The 22,503-nt window shown below is 35.3% G+C and overlaps 9 protein-coding genes and 1 non-coding gene across 10 annotated transcripts; 8 read left to right on the top strand and 2 right to left on the bottom strand.

The window, feature by feature from the left end:
- Positions 1-87: 87 nt before the first annotated feature.
- MHO1 (Mho1p) lies at positions 88-1,209 on the bottom strand (the record flags this gene model as incomplete). The annotated part of the gene is made up of 1 exon (XM_041550821.1): positions 88-1,209. The coding sequence occupies one exon, from the start codon at positions 1,207-1,209 to the stop codon at positions 88-90; it is 1,122 nt and encodes a 373-aa protein (XP_041406755.1).
- A 1,232-nt stretch (positions 1,210-2,441) lies between these two features.
- Positions 2,442-3,737, top strand: CRH1 (transglycosylase; the record flags this gene model as incomplete). The annotated part of the gene is made up of 1 exon (XM_041550822.1): positions 2,442-3,737. One exon carries the CDS (start codon positions 2,442-2,444, stop codon positions 3,735-3,737), a length of 1,296 nt encoding a protein of 431 aa, XP_041406756.1.
- Positions 3,738-4,588: 851 nt separating this feature from the next.
- Positions 4,589-4,661, bottom strand: KABA2_05S04048. The gene has a single exon. It is a non-coding gene; the product is annotated as a tRNA-Lys (tRNA).
- Positions 4,662-5,964: 1,303 nt separating this feature from the next.
- On the top strand, positions 5,965-6,441 carry RPC17 (DNA-directed RNA polymerase III subunit RPC17; the record flags this gene model as incomplete). The annotated part of the gene is made up of 1 exon (XM_041550823.1): positions 5,965-6,441. The coding sequence occupies one exon, from the start codon at positions 5,965-5,967 to the stop codon at positions 6,439-6,441; it is 477 nt and encodes a 158-aa protein (XP_041406757.1).
- Positions 6,442-7,305: 864 nt separating this feature from the next.
- On the top strand, positions 7,306-9,498 carry VTC4 (Vtc4p; the record flags this gene model as incomplete). The annotated part of the gene is made up of 1 exon (XM_041550824.1): positions 7,306-9,498. One exon carries the CDS (start codon positions 7,306-7,308, stop codon positions 9,496-9,498), a length of 2,193 nt encoding a protein of 730 aa, XP_041406758.1.
- A 456-nt stretch (positions 9,499-9,954) lies between these two features.
- Positions 9,955-12,225, top strand: RRM3 (DNA helicase; the record flags this gene model as incomplete). Its single annotated transcript, XM_041550825.1, has 1 exon — positions 9,955-12,225. One exon carries the CDS (start codon positions 9,955-9,957, stop codon positions 12,223-12,225), a length of 2,271 nt encoding a protein of 756 aa, XP_041406759.1.
- Positions 12,226-12,832: 607 nt separating this feature from the next.
- On the top strand, positions 12,833-14,341 carry SLT2 (mitogen-activated serine/threonine-protein kinase SLT2; the record flags this gene model as incomplete). Its single annotated transcript, XM_041550826.1, has 1 exon — positions 12,833-14,341. One exon carries the CDS (start codon positions 12,833-12,835, stop codon positions 14,339-14,341), a length of 1,509 nt encoding a protein of 502 aa, XP_041406760.1.
- A 478-nt stretch (positions 14,342-14,819) lies between these two features.
- YHI9 (Yhi9p) lies at positions 14,820-15,704 on the top strand (the record flags this gene model as incomplete). Its single annotated transcript, XM_041550827.1, has 1 exon — positions 14,820-15,704. One exon carries the CDS (start codon positions 14,820-14,822, stop codon positions 15,702-15,704), a length of 885 nt encoding a protein of 294 aa, XP_041406761.1.
- A 471-nt stretch (positions 15,705-16,175) lies between these two features.
- DAP2 (dipeptidyl aminopeptidase) lies at positions 16,176-18,707 on the top strand (the record flags this gene model as incomplete). Its single annotated transcript, XM_041550828.1, has 1 exon — positions 16,176-18,707. The coding sequence occupies one exon, from the start codon at positions 16,176-16,178 to the stop codon at positions 18,705-18,707; it is 2,532 nt and encodes an 843-aa protein (XP_041406762.1).
- A 578-nt stretch (positions 18,708-19,285) lies between these two features.
- On the top strand, positions 19,286-22,264 carry RPN1 (proteasome regulatory particle base subunit RPN1; the record flags this gene model as incomplete). The annotated part of the gene is made up of 1 exon (XM_041550829.1): positions 19,286-22,264. One exon carries the CDS (start codon positions 19,286-19,288, stop codon positions 22,262-22,264), a length of 2,979 nt encoding a protein of 992 aa, XP_041406763.1.
- Between the last annotated feature and the right edge of the window lie 239 nt (positions 22,265-22,503).

Below are 22,503 nucleotides of genomic sequence, written 5' to 3' on the forward strand. Positions count from 1 at the left end.
TTTTTATACATATATACGTACGATCTTTTATAGTTTAATGACAAATTTTAGAATTTTTTGTTAAAAAAAAAATATTTTTTTAAATTATTATTGTTTTGTTATACATCCTGCTGTGTAACTAACACTACTGTCAGTAATCTTTTTAGCATGACTACTTTGAGAATAATCTAACCAATGCCATTTCCATTCCTTTCTTGAGGTTTCCTTAATTTCTCGTTCAATCATTCCAATTACTAACTTCAATGGGTGTTGTCCACATATGGTATTACCTGTAGCTTCAAGATATAATTCCCATTGATCAACGTTCATTTTACCTAACATATTCATCGCATAATGATCTAATATACTAATCGATTCCCATATACTAACATCATGATGATCCAATTTACTTCTTGTAGTCAACGATTCAAGATCATCGCCTCCTTGTTCAGACATTAGTTCCTTGATATCCTCTTCACTCGACGCATACGCCGTATAACCAAATCGTTTCCCCCAATGACAGAAATCACTACTCACTATGATATAATTGTGAAAATGCGGATCTTTGAACGCATTTGCTAATAGTATGCCTAGTTGATCATTGATTTCAGCATTATTGTGAGATATCATCATTGGAACAACCTTAACGTTTGTGTCAATATCTGGAACTTCACGATATTTTAACGTAGCATATAGCATGGAGAATTGCATCTCTAATGAATGTTCAGCTTCATCGTCTTCAGAACTCAATATTTCAAACAACTCCCGTGTTTCCTTGCCTTTATACCATTGATGGCATAACGACTGATCGATTTTCAATGCACCCAATGGAGTGTTCACAGTATCAAATTGGGATAACATCACTGTGTCTCTGAAATAAAAATGATGAGAGGGACCAAGGATGAAAAATCGTAATGGCAAAGCATCCTCCCGCGAGATGTCTAACGATGCAAACGAATGACCCATAGTGGATCCACAATACGTGTACCCTGCATGTGGAGATACACAGATTTGTGCATTGGGGATGGGATACTTGTGTTTTCTAGACGCAACTTCCAGGTAACCTGTGAGTTCTGTGAGCAGTTGGCTGGGCGAGGACGAATACCAGGATCCTGCATGTGAAGCAATACGTGACATTCTTGTGTGTATGTGAGCTTCTTGTTTCTTGTTTTTACTTTCAAATATTTGAATTACTTTGCGTTTATGTCGTGTTCTTATATATATATACATATGTGTGTGTGTAGGTATGTGCGTATTTAGGGGGGGAGGGAGTAAGGAAATTAGGAAATATAAATTAAATTGAGAAACTCCGTCGTCGCTGGAGTGGTAAGAGAGAAAGAGCGGAAAGATAACTCATATTGTGAAAATATTTAATGGCAAGGCAAGACAATAATATAAGGTGTAACGGAGATTGCAAGCAATTAGACACTAAGTGTCAAGTACTTACACTCTGTATCGTTCGTTGTCATAGTGACTTTTTTGCTTTTTTTTTGCTTGATCTCTATGGTTCACAGGACTATTAGAAAGCAACTCTTGAGGTTTTCCCCTGCTTATTAAAAAATGACTAGTAACTGGTGTATAGATATTGAGAGTCTACTTTCAATTCATTTTCATAAGTTCCACCGTTTTCAAAATCAAAATTAAGCCCAAACTGGTATTGGTCTCCATTTGGGTATCGATCGATCGAGTGATCGGTCAGGCCAATTCCCCTTTACAGACAACACAAATTTGTGATTATTTCATTAACGCAAGTTTTCCCTTTTTGTATATTTTATGCAATTTAGCTTGATTTTTAGTAAAAAGAAAAAACGCCAATTGTTTTAGGTCATGCCTCTTTAAAAACAGTTTTCGCAATTTTGCGATTCGCAATTTCGCAATTTCGCGTATTACCTGCGCCGCTTTTTTTTCCTTATTACTTCGACGCACATTTTCTTGCACTGAAAAATGGTTCTAAATAAAAATAATATTGCTGGGTATTTTTAGCTTTCTGTCTTTTCGCACTTTTCAAAATTTTCAAAGAAACTAATATAGCACAAATTCGCGTTTGTTTTTTTGTAAAGCGACTTTTCCCCCCCCACTACGCAAAATCTCAAACAGTTTCCCGTTTATCTTTTTTCTTGCTGGTCAAAATTTGTTAACAAATAAGTTCACCATCCGCCATCACAACTTCAAGAACTATTAATAACTCGAAGAAGATGAACGTTTCATTACCGTATCAGGTCTGGTATATCCTAATGTGGTAATATTATTAGTTCTCGATACCAGCACTTAACTCAGACCCCATCAATTATATATTTTTCAGCTGAATTATTTATGTATATATATACATGTTGCAGAATGGGTCTGTATCTTGCAACTGCCGTGCTAAACGGTGGGTATCTCTTACTCTTTTTCTAATATTGGTATTTTTCACTAGTACACCAACAACAACAACACCACCAACACTAATATTAATATTATAGATGTCTGTTAGAAAAAATTTACTGCTATTAGCTAGTGCTACTGTGGCTACAGCTGCTTCCTGTAACCCATTAACCTCTACATCCTGTCCTGCTAATACGGCTTTGGCAGGTTCTTTCTCTGAGGATTTCACCTCTTCTTCTTCATACTTCACTGATGAAAAGATGCCAGGTTCTATTGAATACTCTTCGGATGGTCTTTCAATGACTTTAAACAAACAAGGTGATAATCCAACTTTAACTTCCAATTTCTATATCATGTACGGTAAAGTCGAAGTCGTAATGAAAGCTGCTCCAGGTCAAGGTATCGTCTCATCTTTCTTCTTACAAAGTGACGATTTAGACGAATTAGATATCGAATGGGTAGGTTCTGATGATACTCAATTCCAATCAAACTACTTCTCAAAGGGTGATACCACCACTTACGATAGAGGTCAATTCCATCCTGTCAGTGAACCAGAGACTACTTTCCACAATTATACAATGGAATGGGGTATGGATAAGACTACTTGGTACTTAGATGGTACTGCCGTTAGAGTCCTAGAAAATACCACTACCGAAGGTTATCCACAAACTCCAATGTATTTGAAGATGGGTATTTGGGCCGGTGGTGATCCATCTAATGCTGAAGGTACAATTGAATGGGCTGGTGGTTTGACCGATTACTCTCAAGCTCCTTTCACCATGTATATCTCTAAAGTTGTCGTCACTGATTATTCTACTGGTAGTGAATATTCTTATGGTGATCAATCTGGTTCTTGGGAATCTATTGAATGTAAGGATGGTGCTATCTATGGTAGATACCAACAAGCTTTGATGGATTTTGCTGAATTGACTAATGGTGGTAACATTACTGAAGCTACTGTTTCTAGTGCTTCTTCTACATCTGAAGTTGCTTCTTCCACCACCTCCTCCTCTTCTGATGTTGCTTCTTCTACCTCTGAAGTTGTTTCCTCTTCCTCTTCTTCTTCTTCTTCTTCTTCTTCTTCATCATCTTCATCTTCCTCTTCATCTTCCTCTTCCTCTTCTTCTGCTGCTGTCACTACCACTTCTACTAAGGCTACTACCAGCTCCACTACTTCTGCTAAGGCCACTACTACCTCTTCTTCAAAGGTTTCTTCAGTTGCTCCAACAACAGTTGAAAAGAGTTCATCTTCTGTAGAAGCTGTCGAAAATACTGCTTCTGTCTCCCATACTTCATCTTCTCAAGCCGTTAAGATTGCTTCTGATATGGCCAATGGGATCACAGCTAGCTTCGGTCTAGCTACTCTACCATTGCTACTATTATCTCTATTATAATTGTAGTCACTTCTACTCATTCATTCATTCATCATGCATCATCGTCACAATAAATTACCTATGTAAAATATATATAATATGACACTCACTAGTTATTTTCCCTATTCCATAAAATAAAATTTAATCATTTCAATACATTTAAATCCAAGTTTAACTAATATTCTATAATGATATTCTTATAATCACTAAGATATATGGTTTTTTATCTTGTTGGTAGAGTCATAGCAATTTTCAATTTTTTTCATCACTATTGTTTTTTTGTTTATTCAATCTATGATATTTGTGATATTTAAGATAAATGACAAAAACATAAATTTATATATATTCTCAATTTTTAACAAAATATAAAAATTGTATAAGGAACTGGGAATTCTTTGGCTAATAAAAATTTGATGATAGAGATAACAGTCCTACTTTATGATGACTATAACTGTTTCTCTACACTATTCGTTCATTCTCATAACTCTCGATAATTTTATCTACTTTTAGCTCAATGTTGTCAACTATATATTTAACTATAGGATTTAATTAATATATTCAATCAAACCATCTACCGATTGTGAAACTATGAGCATTTTTAAAGTGGTAGTCTAGAATTAAAAAGATCAGACGACTATAGGTTGATTTTTTTACTATAATAAATTTGTTCAGTTAAATTAAAGATGTTTAATATTGTTTTTCCCATCAAATATCGAATCTCAGAATAAAATAACAACTTATTCATCCTGTTAAAATCTAGTTGATTGAAGTTAAAGTTATGCACAATGAAAACAAAACTTTCGTGGAACATGTGTCGTCCAATACTAAGTGACACACTAACCTGACAACGGTAAAAAGAAACTAAAAAAGAAAGCCCTGTAGGGGGCTCGAACCCCTAACCTTGTGATTAAGAGTCACACGCGCTACCGATTGCGCCAACAAGGCTTATATTTGTTGAAAAAAAACTAAAATTTATATATATGATCTATTTAAAAATTGTGATTTTATATTTTTTCCTGTTGAAATGTAGCGGCAGCACTAAAATGGCTAACATTAGCTTGACCTATCTGAAGGAGAAGGTAGGTAATATAAGTAGAATTGAGAGTATGCCGTACTACCGTATATATAATAACATGTGATATATACTGCATAATGTAGTATTCGTTCCCCCTACATTGGGTTTATTGGAGCTACATTGTCCAACGTTACTATGCACAAAAGAGGAGCAGTTCAATAACAGTAACTCTGTTTAACAACTACTGCATGGTAGTATCGTGATTATACTGTCTTATTGTGTTCATTTAACCTTAAAACAATACCTTAAGTAGAATTGTGCCATGTTTTGAGTAATAATAATAGAATAATAATATCTTATTGTTTCAACCAACTGATTAAATTAATAAGATAAAGAAATATAGTAAATGAGTTGATGTGGCCGGACCAAAAATATGTAGGTGATAAATATATAGAGTTGTCTGAATTATTCCATAAAAAAGAGGCAGTTACAAAACAGCTCTATAATAGAGATGAGTAAAATAATTCAAAGAAATAGGTACGAATGCCGTGACGTTCTAATATTTACTGACTAGAAATACTGGCCCCTAATAAAAATCAACCCTTTAAGCTGTAAACTTGAAGCTCTTTTTTTTTTTAATTGAGTTCAATTAAATTTACAGCAGTAATCTCAAACTTTTACCGTTATTTACCAGCTTGTGAAAGAATGTCAATAAGTTATTTCATAGAGTTTATTAATGGTTTAACTGGTATTCTAGTAGTCTTAACAAAAATGGTGCACATAAGGACTAACTTCAAACAAATGAACACACGTAAACCTACCAGCTAAAATGAATCCTCCAGAAAACAAAGGCTAATAAATATAAGATACTACGAACACCCCCTAGGCACTACTTATTTTGCTAAAACCATTGAAAGTTACTTAAAATAACGTCCTGGTTCACGTGACCTGCTCAGAAAACCTCGTACAATACCGCCTTTTCTAACCGACAAACAAAAAAAACGTTCGATGAAAACAAATCGCGATGACTTTCAAAATCAAAAAATCCAAATATTCGAAAATTTTCAGTCTAAAAACATACAATTATCATGCTAACTTCAACTAAGTTGACGATATAACTACAAGCATAAAAACAAAGAAAAACGACTAGCGTTTTAGTTAATTTGTTAACATATTGAATTTGAGAACTTGCCTTTTTTTCCCCTTTAGATTAAAATACCTAACTGTCCCGAAATGAAAGTTCTAGAAAGGAGAGATGCATTTTTAAGTGATTATGAAGTATTACAGTTCTTAACCAAATTAGAGTATCAACATGGTTGGGATGACGATACACAAGCACAATTACAACAAAACAGAAGGAAGAAGATCAAGACGAAGAGACCCTACAATAATATTACATTGCAACGGATCGCAAGAGACACGATATCGTATTTACGTGTGAACAAAAGTTATGTACCACAAGAGGACGAGGATGAAACTACAAAGAATGAGAACATGATTTCTCCTATACATAAGCTTAACGATGCTCAATTTAGTGAGTTGATGGTTACATTAAACAAATTTGAGTTATTTAAGATTGAAAAATTACAAATAGTTAACCAGATGCCTCGTAATTTGGTACACTTATATTCTATTATAGAGGAATGTGATTCAAGATTCACAGAGGATCAAATCACCGAAATAATCGGAATCATCGAGGCTCATTCATGAGTAAATGATCGTTCCCCTTCCAAGAGCATCATCATACACACTTTGTAATATACATGTTTATATTTATATATGTAGAAGTAAAACAAGAAAGAAAAAATAGCATTTTAAACGACCTTTACCTCGAAAAATTTGGATAAACAATTACAATGTGATGTGATATATATATATACCTTTGTGACATTTACAGGTATTTTTCATTACATTCACAGCCACGTGCGTAATCAATAGTTTTTCACCATCACCTCTATATGTGCATCCTGTTGGTTGAAAACTAACAATGGAATTCCCTGTGAGTGTATCCTTTCATATATCAAACCATGCACACATCCCATCCACTAACACCCTCCCAATATACTCAAGATATACCAGGTGACATTCATTATCCTTAACGGTTGTCGTGCCATCTGTTATTGTTTGTTGTCACTGAACATTAAAAGATAAGTTGATTATTTTATCTTAAATTTGAGGGTCGCTTCTACGACTGTTTCTGAGTAAAATGTGAAAAATTCGAAAAAAAAGTACAACCAACCCAACTCTTTTTTTCTCTTCTCAAAGAAACAATACCAATCGAAAGAGTAACAGTGACAATTAGTTGACAGGGGAGAAAGAGAGAATAGCATTCTGGTTGTGATTCTTGAGTTCATGATCTTGAAGAAATGGGACAACCTCAACTGTAAGATATAATCCTCTTAATATTTGCAGATAGTATATATATATATAGAGAGGGAACTGTGGTTTGGTTGTATATATCTATATACACAAATATATTTTATTTAGTATCCCCTTTTTCTTTTGATAAGAATAGCTTAGGATTCAAACAAATCGCTTGCTATTGCTAGACACATAGAGCACAATCTCTTAGTTATGAAATTTGGAGAGGTACTAAGTAGGTCTTTGATTAGACAATACAGTTATTACTATATCTGCTACGATGAGCTGAAAAACGAATTAGAAGATAATCTACACAAGACCAACGGACAATGGTCTCAGGAATTAGAAACTACTTTTCTAGAGTCCCTAGAGATTGAATTGGATAAAGTGTACACTTTCTGTAAAGTGAAACACAGTGAAGTTCTAAGAAGAGTGAAAGAAGTTCAGGAACAAGTTCAACATACTGTTGCTCTATTGGACTCAAATACACCACCAAGTGAATTAGATTTTGAAATCTTGGAAGAAGAATTAAGTGACATCATTGCCGATGTTCACGATTTGGCTAAATTCTCTAGATTGAACTACACGGGGTTTCAAAAGATTATCAAGAAACATGATAAAAATACTCATTTTATATTGAAACCTATCTTTGCCGTTAGATTAGATGCAAAACCATTCTTTAAGGAAAATTATGATGGCTTAGTGGTAAAAATTTCTCAATTATACGATATTGTTAGAACTAGTGGGAGACCAATTAAAGGTGATTCTTCTGCAGGTGGTAAACAACAAAATTTCGTTAGACAAACGACAAAATATTGGGTTCATCCAGATAATATCACGGAATTGAAATTGATTATCTTGAAACATTTACCAGTGTTGGTGTTTAATACCAACAAGGAATTTGAGACAGAGGATTCGGCCATTTCTTCTATTTATTACGATAATGAGGATCTAGATCTGTACTATGGTCGTTTGAGAAAGGACGAAGGTGCTGAAGCTCATAGATTAAGATGGTACGGTGGTATGCAATCCAATACGATCTTTGTAGAGAGAAAGACGCACAGGGAGGACTGGACTGGTGAAAAGTCTGTGAAGGCAAGATTTTCATTGAAGGAACGTCATGTAAATGAATTTTTACATGGTAAATACACTGTTGAAGAAGCCTTTGCCAAGATGAGAAAGGAAGGTAAAAAATCAATTCAAGAGATTGAAAACTTAGAGGCTTTAGCTACGGAGATTCAATATACCATGTTAAAGAAACGTTTGAGACCCGTAGTGAGATCCTTCTATAACAGAACGGCTTTCCAATTGCCTGGTGATGCAAGAGTGCGTATCTCACTAGATACCGAATTGACCATGGTTAGAGAGGACAATTTTGATGGTAAGGATAGAACTCACAACAATTGGAGAAGAACAGATATCGGTATTAACTGGCCATTTGATAACATCAGTGACAAGGATGTCTGTAGATTTCCTTATGCAGTCCTTGAAGTTAAGTTACAAACACAATTGGGACAAGAACCACCTGAATGGGTGCGTGAATTGGTGGGATCTCATTTGGTAGAACCTGTACCTAAATTCTCCAAATTTATTCATGGTGTTGCTACTTTATTGAATAACAGAGTGACTTCAATTCCATTTTGGCTACCTCAAATGGATATCGATATAAGGAAACCAGCATTACCAACTCATATTGATATCACCAGACCAGAAAGAGACAGTAGTCCCGGTTCAGGAATCGGTTCTGAGAACGGTGACGAAGACGATGAGGATGATGCTGCTTTGGTGAATGCTATGACTAGTGCTCCCGGTAACAACCTAGATTTAGAAGAGGGACAAACAAGTTATGGCGCCATTTCACGCCAACCAGTACAATCCTCCGCTCTTGGTGAACCAAGAACATTACCTAGTGCCAACGCCGCATACTATCAACGTAAAATTAGACATGCAGGCAATCAATTGACCAAGAGATATTATACTACTGTTGCATTCTTCGACCATTACTTTAATGGTGATCAAATTGCTAAGATTCCAAAGGGCACCGTCTTCGATTCACAAGTCAGGGCACCAGCTGGTAAGACTATCTGTGTTCCAGTGCGTGTCGAACCAAAAGTATATTTTGCCACTGAGAGAACTTTCCTATCCTGGCTATCTATCTCCATCCTATTAGGTGGTATATCTACAACACTATTGACATACGGTACACAAACAACAATGTTAGCTTCCGTAGGGTTCTTCATTACGTCTATTGCGACTTTGATCCATACTGTTTTCGTGTACGCATCAAGAGTTGTCAATATCAGATTAAAGAGAGCCATCGACTATGAAGATAGACTTGGTCCTCCAATGATCTCTATTTTCTTGATCTTGTCTATTGCATTCTCTATTTTCTGCAACTGGGCATAATTTACCAAGTGGATAATATTTATCCATTTTTACCTTAACGTCTGCGAATTACATACTCCCTATTCTTTCCTTTCTCCCTAAAATTTATATACACATATATATACATTCAATTTCCGTTTATAATTAATTATTTACTTTGTATACTACTAAATATCATATATCCTTTACGTCATAAAACCAGTTATTCCTAACGCTGAGTGAGACTCTTAGTGCTTCAAGGAGTGATTATTTGTATACGCGAAAACGGCTACTGAAAAATTCTACTATGGTAAACAGATCATTTTCGTGTATGGTAAACAATATATCGATACATTTCGTATTATATATATATATATAGATTTGGGTAAAGTTAGAAGATTTATACTTTTCATTCAATAGATATATGAAACAAAGAGCTATCTATTTCATAGGCTACCATTCCTTTAGTTACATTCCCCCCAGGTCAAGCTAATCATAATGCTAAGAGGCCGCTTATCAAGTTCACAGGGCTCTAGACCAGCCAAGATAGAGAGCAAAAAAGCACCGCTACGCCAACAATCTATTGCATCATTCTTCAGTAAAAAGTCTATATCGTCATCATCATCGTCATCGGTAACATCGCATACCGTCGTAGCCGCATCTCAACCAAGTAAAAGTGTCTCTCAAAATAGATCACCTTCCATCACAAATAGAAAATTGGTCACATCTACGTCCAAAACGCTAAGAGAACCGACTCAAGAAATTATCAATATAGATGAAGAAAAAGAATCGAAACCTCCCATTCATAGAGCTAAATTGAACAGATCAAAAATCAATCCGTCCTTATCGTCATCCCTGTTCTCTTCACAAGGTTCCTTTGATGAATGTGATCCGGTTGCTGAGTTACATAGGTTGAAGACAGTTGAACATTTGAATAGTTACAAACCTACTTTGTCTCGAGCACCCAGTTTTAGAAGATCAAATAGTAAGACCGAGGTGGTAGAAGTAGAACTGGATACTAATGGAATCACTACATTCCAGGAAGTAACAAATATCTCTAGTGGATCTCGTCAATTGTCATTCACTAGTACACAATTAGACTTTCATAAACACGAATCTGATTCATTCTCCTCATCATTTCAAGGATCTCCTAGAAAGAGAGTCAATATGTCATCATTCCATTCCGATTTAAGATTAGCTTCATCAAAGAAATTAAAGCCTCTGAGTGGCCGTGGTGGTTCGTCATCTTCCAAGAAGCATAAGTCAACACCATTAAAACTTACAAAAGAACAAGATATGGTTATTGACTTAGTTGTGAACAAGAAGGCTAACATCTTCTACACAGGTTCTGCGGGTACAGGTAAGTCTGTTATCCTAAACAACATTGTGACTAAACTAGGTGCCATTTATGGCCGTGATGCAATTGCCGTGACTGCATCTACAGGTCTAGCAGCCTCCACTGTCGGAGGTGTTACGCTACATAAATGGGCCGGAGTTGGTATTGCTCAAGCACCTGTTCAGACTCTTGTCAATAGAGTCATGAAACGTAGAGATATTTTGAACATTTACAAGAATACAAAAGTCTTGATTATTGATGAAGTCTCCATGATTGATGGTACATTTTTAAATAAAATTGAATATATTGCTCGTTCCGTAAGGAAAAGTGATAGACCGTTTGGTGGGATCCAAGTTGTATTAACAGGAGATTTCTTTCAATTGCCTCCTGTTCAAAAACGAGACAACGCTAATGGCAACAATGAAAAGAGTATATTTTGTTTTGAGAGTGAGATGTGGCAACGTTGTATCCATAAGACAATCTTATTGACCAAAGTGTTTAGACAACAGGATGACGAATTGGTGAAAATATTGAACTGTGTTAGATTTGGTGATATTGAGCAACAGATGGCACGTACTTTACAAAATTTGTCAAGAAATATCGAGTATGACGATGGTATTTTCCCAACTGAGCTTTATTCAACAAGAAGAGAAGTTGAATTATCCAATTCAAGACAATTAGGGTCATTACCTGGAGACGAACATCGCTACGAAGCACAGGATATTGCCACCCCAGAGCAACGTAAATTATTAGACTCATCAGTCATGGCAGAACGTTTATTAGTATTAAAAGAAAATGCTCAAGTGATGATGCTAAAAAACAAACCAGAAGTTGATTTAGTGAATGGCACTCTTGGGAAAGTATTATTTTTTACAACTACGAAATTGATGCTAAAGATGAATCAAATGTACAGAGTAATCGATGATGATACTATCATCGATATGAGATTAGTTTCTGAAGTAATCGGTAAACCTATAAAACGTAACTCTGATGATTTTATCAGAGAGGTCCAAGCAAGACCAATGTCTCGTGCTAATAATCTAGGTGAATTACTTAACATTGCTATACAAGAGAGAGATCAAAAAAGTATATACCCATATATTAGATGGTCCATCGGAAAAAGTAAATTCTATAATGAGTTAGTCATTCCCGATAAATTCCCTGTAGATTTACCAGGTGACAAGACAGGGATCGAGAGAACACAATTACCGATCATGCTATGCTGGGCTTTATCTATCCATAAGGCGCAAGGACAGACCATACAAAGACTCAAAGTGGACTTGAAGAATATCTTTGAGGCTGGACAAGTGTATGTGGCGTTATCAAGAGCTGTATCAATGGATAACTTGCAAGTGCTAAACTTTAACGCTAAGAAGATTCGTTCAAACGAGAAAGTCAAGGAATTCTACACTACTTTGGAGACCATCAAGTAGACAAGAACGTGCAAAACATGCCTCTAAGAAAACTGTCTACTAATAATAGCCTATCCCATTATCCAACCTCTGAAGCCGTTTCCATGGAGTAAATAAGTAAATAGATTTAATGTTTGTTTTTAGTATATTCTCTCTATCTCTCTATATTGAAAATAACCATCAAAATGTGCAACGCCTCAAAAAAAGAAAAAGAAAAATTTCTGCGGTGGTTGGAAACGAGTTATTTTTAGTTTTTGAGATTTGGTAATCATAGAAGAGAAACAGTTTTCGTTATCTTGCAGAGGCTACTGATCGTCTGTCATCAAGCACTTCACAAGGTCAAGATTAGTTTCAGGTTTAAGTGATATTATATATTAGACGTTATTTTACTCATTTACATTTGATCGTTTGAGGCCCTTTTTTATTTATATACTTTAAAGTGGGATCAAACAAAGGCCAGAAATCGTATACTCATAAGCTAAAGGGAAACATAAATATATCTCGAGATATATATACATATATATATTCAAATTAAGCTCATTAGTTTAGAAATACCGTTGCTGTAAATACACATCCACATAATTAACATTTTTTTTTTGGCGCTTTCTTTTCAATACAAGATCAAATAATGAGTGAAAGCATTGAGAGACACACATTCAAGGTATTTAACCAGGATTTCACTGTAGATAAACGATTCCAACTGATAAAGGAGATCGGCCATGGTGCATATGGTATTGTTTGCTCTGCCAGGTTTGCAGAAGCAGCAGAAGAGACTACTGTAGCTATCAAAAAAGTTACAAACGTTTTCTCCAAAACTCTACTATGTAAGAGATCATTACGTGAATTGAAATTATTAAGACACTTCAGAGGTCACAAGAATATCACTTGTTTGTACGATATGGATATCGTCTTTTATCCAGATGGTACATTCAACGGACTTTACCTATATGAGGAACTAATGGAATGTGATATGCATCAAATCATTAAATCTAGTCAACCTCTAACTGATGCTCATTATCAGAGCTTCATATATCAAATTCTATGTGGGTTGAAATATATACATTCAGCAGATGTATTACATCGTGATTTGAAGCCAGGGAATTTGTTGGTCAATGCAGATTGTCAATTGAAGATTTGTGACTTTGGCCTAGCTAGAGGTTACTCTGAAAACCCAGTTGAAAACAACCAATTCTTGACTGAGTATGTTGCCACCAGATGGTACCGTGCCCCCGAGATTATGTTAAGTTACCAAGGTTACACAAAGGCTATCGATGTATGGTCTACAGGTTGTATCCTAGCCGAGTTCCTAGGTGGGAAACCGATCTTTAAAGGTAAAGATTACGTGGATCAATTGAACCAAATATTGCAAGTATTAGGGACCCCTTCAGAAGAGACGTTGAAAAGAATCGGATCAAAGAATGTCCAATCTTATATCCATCAACTAGGTTACATTCCAAAAGTTCCATTTGTAGAGTTATATCCAAATGCAAATCCTCAAGCGTTGGACTTATTGGAGAAGATGCTTGCATTTGATCCACAAAGGAGAATCACTGTAGATGAGGCTTTACAACATCCATATTTGTCTATTTGGCATGATCCAGCTGATGAGCCTATCTGTGCAGATAAATTTGACTTTAGTTTCGAAGTCGTGAATGATATGGATGAATTAACACAGATGGTAACTGACGAAGTACATGATTTCAGACAGTTTGTTAGACAACCATTATTGGAAGAACAGGAACTACATCATCATCAACAACAACAACAACAACAACAACAACAACAAGAGTTAGAACAGAAACAGAAGGAAAGCGATATGAGGAAACATACATCTACTAGTAGCATGCACTCAAGTCATCAAATCAGCCATTCTGAATATGCAACACCTATGCGTCAACCTGGAAGTTCTAACCAAGCTACACCTCTGCAGGATTTTGGTCTACATGCTCATGATTTACCATCACATGATACTGATCTACCACCAAGACCCCATGAAAACTTACTAGCTTCGCCTGTAGGTGTTAGTCAAACGATACCACCTCCTGATGCAGATGTTCAGAATGTGAATAATAACCAAACTGGACTATTTGATCTAGAAAAGGAGCTGGCATTCGGTCTAGACAGAAAGTACATATAGATAAGATGAAATCAACAAGAAACGTGTGTCTTGAAATTCTCAACGACGCACGCACTTATATATAGATATATATATATTGCAAATAAATAATTTTCACGACAATAACTTGTCAATGTACATAACACCATCCATTTATTGGTCGTTAAAAAGTTAGACTGTATCCATTGTTCAATGTGTGATTGCTCCAAAAGTGAAAAAAGGATTTGTTAGCGGCATTCGACGTTTAGGCTGCGATTCGTTTTCTTTCGGGTGAAGTGACTCACTCAATAATTAAAGAATAGATAATAATAGTACGAAAGTAAAGGGTCAGATAAATAGAGACAGATCTCTCTTCCTATATACATATATCACAGGAAGAAGATAGATATATACACCTTTCACTTAAATCAGTTCGTTCTTTGTCAATTGTTCCATTGTACAATACTCTTTTTCCTTTGTTACAACTCAAAAAATCAGAACAATAACACCACAAATAAAAATGCCTCGCATTCTCCCATTCAAACAAGTTGATGTATTCACTGGAGAACTATTTAAGGGTAATCCAGTGGCTGTAACCAATTGTATGGATATCGATGAATCAGAAGTCACTACTGAACAATTGCAAGCCATTGCTAGCTGGACAAATCTTTCAGAGACCACTTTTCTTTTCAAACCAACTGATGCTGGTTGTGATTACAAACTAAGAATCTTCACTCCTGGGAGTGAATTACCATTTGCAGGTCATCCAACAGTTGGATCTTGTAAAGCTTTCCTTGAATTCACCGGTGTAAAGAAGGAGAAAATTATTCAACAATGTGGATTAGGTCACATTGAGCTAACTGTCACAGATGACCAAAAGATCTCGTTCAAAGCTGGCCCAAATTCCATAGAGGAAATTAGTGACAGTGTCATCAAATCATACGAATCAACCATGAACATCAATTCGATCGAGAGACCAAAGCTACTAAGAGTTGGTCCAAACTGGGCTGTATTGTTGGTTAAGGATTCTGAAGAAGTTTTAAGAATTGAACCAGATTTGGTCGCAATGACTGCTTTGAACAGAGAAAATGTTCACACTGGTGTCATAGTGGGTGGTTTAAAGACCGGTTGCACTGCTGGAGATGCGTACGAAATCAGAGCTTTTGCTCCAAATGAAGGTGTTTCTGAAGATCCAGTCTGTGGTAGTGGTACTTTGGCCTTTTTGAGATACTTGCAAGAGATTAATCAATTCAAGGAATCCAAAACTTTCCACATTACTCAAGGTGCTAGGGTGGGTAGAAATGGTAATCTTTATTGTAAGATTGACATTTTACCAGATGGTAAGGTTGATTACTACGTTGGTGGTTACGCTATTGCTATCCTAAACGGTACCATCACTTTATAAGTATTGTCTGAACTCAAATATACATCTCTATGTAAATATAAATAAAATAATATATTATTTTATTTGTCAATTGTTGTTTCGATGTTGGATCCATATTTGGAGTTTAAATTTGTTTTCGTATATTAAGTTAATTATATATCCTAAACGGGTAAATTAAAAGGAAAATAATTCGCCTTAATTGGGAAAACGAAGTGGAAAAAGGAAAAAGGGAAAGAAGGAAATAAGGATATTTTTATAATTATATAATTTTCCTTTTTGGTTGCAACAATCAAACCTTTATTCCAATTGGGATTTGTAATAGTAGTTTTTGGTTATTTGAGACTATTTTAATTGTAATTAAATACCTACAAGACAAAATATTGCTAAATAATTTACTGGGTTATACTAGAAGAAAGATATATAAGCATATAGACTAAATATATTTGAAAATAAGTAGACCTACTTGTCTAACGAAGTAAAACTTTTTGAATCATGGTGGTTGCTCTAAACAACAGCAACGATAACAGTACTGACGAGAGAACTCCATTAGATGTACAAAACAATGAAGTAGAGGATATAGAGAGGATCCCTGAGGACCATTTCAAGAGCGAATCTAGACAACTAATAGATAGGTTAATAAAGTTAGGAGTGGTTGTCCTTTTACTTCTATGGGGTTCATTGCTCCTTATAAAAACTATAAAGAGTAATGACAAGGAATCTAGAGATTTTCCACAATATGTATTCCCAAATCCAAATGTGACGGTGGATGGGAAGCTTAAGGTAGCTTTTTCAAATGTTAGGAATGGCACATTTAAACCAGAGATGCATAATATCCAATGGTTAGAACACACAACTGGTGCAAAAGAGGATAAAGGATTATATGTAACTTGGAAGGATGATTCATATGTAATCAAATCTGTCTCAGACAAGCATTACGAAAACGTACTTTTAAAAGGTAAGACATTTATCGAAGATGGTCATAATATGACCATTGACAATATTGTGGCATCACCGGATCTGAAGAAATTATTGATAAAAACAAATACTGTTAAGAATTGGAGACATTCTACAATGGCATCATATTTTGTCTATGATAAGTCAAGTCTCACTTTCAGTCACATTGGTGATCATATCACATTAGCAGAATGGTCCCCTAACGCCATGGATATTGCATACATCCAAGATAATGATATATTTCTATATTCAACGGGAAAGAAACAAACTACAGAACAGGTGACTAGTGATGGAAGTTCTCAAATCTTTAATGGGAGACCCGATTGGGTTTACGAAGAAGAAGTATTTGAATCGGATAAGGCATTATGGTGGTCTCCAGATGGTAGTTATATTGCGTTCTTAAAGACTGATGAAACAGATGTCAATGAATTCACAATTCCTTATTATGTTCAAGAAGAAAGTAGCATATATCCAGAAATGCGTAGCATCAAATACCCAAAGAGTGGTCAATCGAACCCACTGGTGGATTTGTATGTCTATAGTATCAATGATAAAACTAGCTTCCCTGGTCATACTAGTAAGTATTTCCAAGACTCCGATAATCTGATTACAGAAGTTATTTGGGTAGGTAAAGATAGTGTCATTGCTAAAGTCAGTGATAGATCCCAAGACCTATTAAAGGTCCTTGAAATTGATGCTAACAAGAGGACCACGGAAGTGACAAGAATTGAATCGTCTCAAGGTGGTTGGTGGGAAGTAACACATGACACTTTTTATATTCCAAGAAATCAGAAGTACGATAGAGCTGAAAACGGTTATATAGATATTTTACCTATCAATGGCTTCAATCATTTAGTTTATTTTTCACCAATCAATTCTACTAAATCATTGATATTGACTAAAGGAAACTGGGAAGTTGTAAATGGAGTAGCCGCCTTTGATTACGACACAAATCGTGTCTACTTCATTAGTACAAAGAAATCTTCTACAGAAAGACATTTATATTATGTCAAATTAGATCGTCCCGGTGTTGTTCATAAAGTGACAGACACATCTGAAGATGGTGTTTTTAGTGCTACATTTTCTTCAAGTGCTAGATTCATGTTGTTAACATGCAGTGGTCCTAAGGTTCCATATCAAAAGATTGTTGATTTAGGGAGTTCACAGAAGGATAAACACATCGAGGGGAATGTCCTGGGAGAAACCCTGTACTACTTGAAAAAAAATGAAAAATTGATTGAAAGTACAGAACTATACAAAATACCTTCTAAAAAATTCAATGAATTAAACTTAGGAAAAGACGCAAATGGAGATGATATTATTGTCAACTCGTTTGAAATTTTACCTAACGATTTTGATAGAAATTTAAAGAATCATTACCCAGTATTCTTTTACGCATATGGTGGACCAAATTCACAACAAGTTATCAAGACATTTGGTGTGGGATTCAACGAAATTATCGCATCCCAATTAGGTGCAATAGTTGTTGTTGTCGACGGTCGTGGAACTGGATTTAAAGGTAGAGAATTTAGATCTTTAGTACGTGATAACCTAGGTGACTATGAAGCGCAAGATCAAATCGCAGCAGCTGCATACTATGGAAGTAAATCCTATGTTGACTCTGAAAAAATTTCTTTGTTCGGTTGGTCCTATGGTGGTTATCTAACTTTGAAAACATTGGAACGTGACGGTGGGAAACATTTCAAATATGGGATGTCCGTCGCACCGGTCACTGATTGGAGATTGTATGATTCAGTCTATACTGAACGTTACATGCACACTCCTCAAGAAAATGAAGAAGGTTACGACCGTTCTAAAGTAGATAATGTCACATCGATTGGACAAGCACAAAGGTTCTTGTTAATGCACGGTACAGGTGATGACAATGTCCATTTCCAAAATAGTTTAAAATTTTTGGACAAACTAAACTTGAATAATGTCGAGAACTATGATGTACACGTATTTCCAGATTCTGACCACAGTATCAGTTATCATAATGCTAACAAGATAGTGTACGATAAATTGTTCAACTGGATCAAGCATGCATATCTCGGAGTTTACCTTTTGTAGGCGACCCCAGTTCTTTCTAACAACAACAACTGACAATTTTTCGAAGTCAATTGATTTTATAAAATATATATACTTATCCATATTCAAACATTTATAACAAACAAATACTAAAGCATAAACAAATTTAAGAGGTTTCCATTTCCCATTTATTAGTATATTCCTTCAAATAGCCTCTATTCGAACCTTACCCGCGGCGTTTCTAACCTATTTTCTTTTGCTCGCCGCTAAAATTTCAGTTCGGTTTGAGTGGGAAGAAAGAAAGACAGACGGAAACTAAGACCTGAATAATGATGGGTGGCAAAAGAAGGTAACAAACATATTGAAATTTTGAGTGGTTGAAGAATACAGGGGAAGCAAGAATAAGATATATATAACACACATTTTGATTAATTGTGTAGTGGCAAAAGACAAGACTGATAAAAAGCTTATAAATACCACATTTTTTTGGTAATTCAAGTTGGTAAATAGTGTATTGCACAATATAATTATTTGAAAACAGGAAGAAATAAGGATCAATCAAAAATCCTATTGATACTCTTTTATTAATATTTTGAAGGTCTATACTTTATAAACTTACAATGGCTGAAGGATTAGAAAATAAAAAGAAACCTGAGGAAGTTCAAAACGATGAGACCATTCCTACTACAGAAAAGGTTCAACATAAGAATAAAAAGAAGGATGATGAAGAGGAGCAATTATCAGAAGAAGACACTAAATTAAAAGAAGATTTAGATCTTTTGGTTGAAAGATTGAAGGAAAATGATACTTCATTATATGAACCTTCTTTACAAAAATTGAAGGAATTTATTCAAAACTCCACAAGTTCCATGACTGCTGTCCCTAAACCATTGAAATTTCTACGTCCAGCTTACCCAAGTTTATGTAGTGTTCATGATAAATGGACAGATAAGAAATCCAAGTCAACCTTATCTGGTATTCTTTCTGTACTTTCTATGACTTATTCCGATAATGGTAAACATGATTCCCTAAGATTTAGATTGTTATCCGAAGAGACAGACCTGGAAAGTTGGGGTCACGAGTATATTCGCCATCTAGCACTTGAAATTGGTGAAATTTACAATGATCAATTGGAAAAGGAAGCTGATTTAAACTCTGATGGATCTGCAAATGCAACTCCAACACCAACAGATTTCGAATTTTCTAAAGACGATATCCTTCAATTATCTCTAGACATTGTTCCATATTTCTTAAAACACAACGGTGAAGAAGATGCTGTTGATTTATTATTAGAAATTGAATCAATTGAAAAATTACCTCAATTTATTGATGAAAATACATACCAGAGAGTTTGTAAATATATGATTGCATGTGTTCCATTATTGCCTCCCCCTGAAGATATATCATTCTTACAGACAGCATTCTCAATTTATTTATCGCAATCTCAGCTGACCGAAGCATTAGCCATTGCTATCAGATTAGGTAATGAAGAATTAATGAGATCGGTGTTTGATGCTACAAATGATAAAGTTATGCACCAACAATTAGCCTATATTTTGGCTGTTCAAAAAGTTTCGTTCGAATATGAGGGTGTTCAAGATATTATAGGCAATACTAAACTATCAGAACATTTCCTATATTTAGCTAAAGAATTAAATCTAACTGTACCAAAGATTCCTGAAGATATTTACAAGAGTCATTTGGATAATTCTAAATCTATCTTTTCTAATTCCGGTATGGATTCAGCTCAACAAAACTTAGCTGCATCATTCGTCAATGGATTTTTAAACTTGGGTTATAGTAATGACAAACTTATTGTCGATAACGATAGTTGGGTTTATAAGACAAAAGGTGACGGTATGACATCTGCTGTAGCCAGTATAGGTTCAATTTACCAATGGAATCTTGATGGTCTACAACAATTAGATAAATACTTATACGTTGAAGAACCTGAAGTTAAGGCTGGTGCATTATTAGGTATTGGTATTTCTGCAGCTGGTGTTCATGACGCTGATGTTGAACCAGCACTATTGTTATTACAAGATTATGTAACGAATACTAATCCAAAGATTAGCTCTGCTGCTATCCTGGGCCTTGGTATTTCCTTTGCTGGTAGTAGAAATGAAGAAGTTTTAGGCCTCTTATTACCTTTGGCTGCCGATACATCTCTACCATTAGAGACATCTACAATGGCTTGTTTGGCCTTATCTCATATATTTGTTGGTACATGTAACGGTGATATTACTACTTCAATTATGGATAATTTCTTAGAACGTACTACCACGGAATTGAAATCTGAATGGGTGAGATTCTTAGCTTTATCATTAGGTTTATTATATTTACAACAAGGTGAACAAGTAGATGATGTCATGGAAACCTTGAGCGCCATCGAACATCCAATGACTTCCGCAATCGAGGTATTAATCAATGCGTGTGCTTACACTGGTACTGGTGATGTTTTGTTAATTCAAGACTTATTGCATCGTTTGACTCCAAAAGCTGTTAACAAAGAAGATGAAGATGAAGAGAGTGATAATGAAGATCAGGCCAATAGTATAAGTGATTTCTTAGGTACTAAAGAAAATGAAGACGCCGGTGCTGCCGAAGATAATGAAACAACTCCAGCAGAGACCACTACAGGAGAAAGCAATGATGTCAATGCTGACAATGAAGATGATGCTATGGATGTTGACCAAGAGGATTCGAAACCTGAAAATGCGAAGACTGAAACTGTTGGTAAGGCAGTGGAAGAAGAAAAGGAATCAGGAATTACTGAGGAAGAAGAAAAAGAAGAAGAAAAAGAGGCCGGTTTAATTGAAGAATCCTGTTTTGCTGTTCTTGGTGTTGCGCTAATTGCTATAGGTGAAGATATCGGTAAAGAAATGTCCTTACGTCATTTCGGTCATCTAATGCATTATGGTAATGAATATATTCGTCGTATGGTTCCATTAGCGATGGGTTTAGTCTCTGTGGCTGACCCACAAATGAAGGTCTTTGATACATTAACCCGTTTCTCTCATGATCCAGATTTAGATGTCTCTATGAATTCTATCTTTGCAATGGGTCTTTGTGGTGTTGGTACAAATAATGCTAGATTAGCACAATTGCTGAGACAATTAGCCAGCTATTATTCCCGTGAACAAGACGCATTATTCATTACAAGATTATCACAAGGTTTAGTCCATCTGGGTAAAGGTACGATGACAATGGATATATACAATGACGCCAATGTTCTAAATAAGACCACACTGGCATCATTGTTGACTGTTTTAACTGGTCTTGTGTCCCCAAGTTTCATGTTGAAACATCACCAACTATTCTATATGATGAACAGTGGTATTAGACCAAAGTTCATTATAACACTAGATGAAGAAGGTGAACCATTAAAGGTAAATGTCCGTGTCGGTCAAGCCGTAGAGACAGTTGGTCAAGCCGGTAAGCCAAAGACCATTACAGGTTGGATTACACAATCTACTCCAGTATTATTGGGTCATGGAGAAAGAGCAGAGCTTGAGAATGATGAATATATCAGTTACACTAGTAATATTGAAGGTGTAGTGATCCTAAGAAAGAATCCAGACTTCGAAGCTGAAGAGTAATAAAAAACAAACAAACAACGAAAAGGAAAAAATGTACCATACAATATAAGTGAATACTTGCAAAAGTTTGTATAAACGTATAAAAGTAATTATAATAATCATTGAACTAAAGATTACACAATCTGTTTAAGGGCCACCAAGAAAGGCCAAGAAGTACATATGTATATATCTAAAAGAAGACAAGCATATGTATGTATAATAATGATATGAGTGCATTCATGCATGAGTATATATATATA

Source organism: Maudiozyma barnettii (genome assembly GCF_903064755.1).
Source record: "Maudiozyma barnettii strain CLIB 1767 genome assembly, contig: KABA2_05, whole genome shotgun sequence".
NCBI classification, from domain to species: domain Eukaryota; kingdom Fungi; phylum Ascomycota; class Saccharomycetes; order Saccharomycetales; family Saccharomycetaceae; genus Maudiozyma; species Maudiozyma barnettii.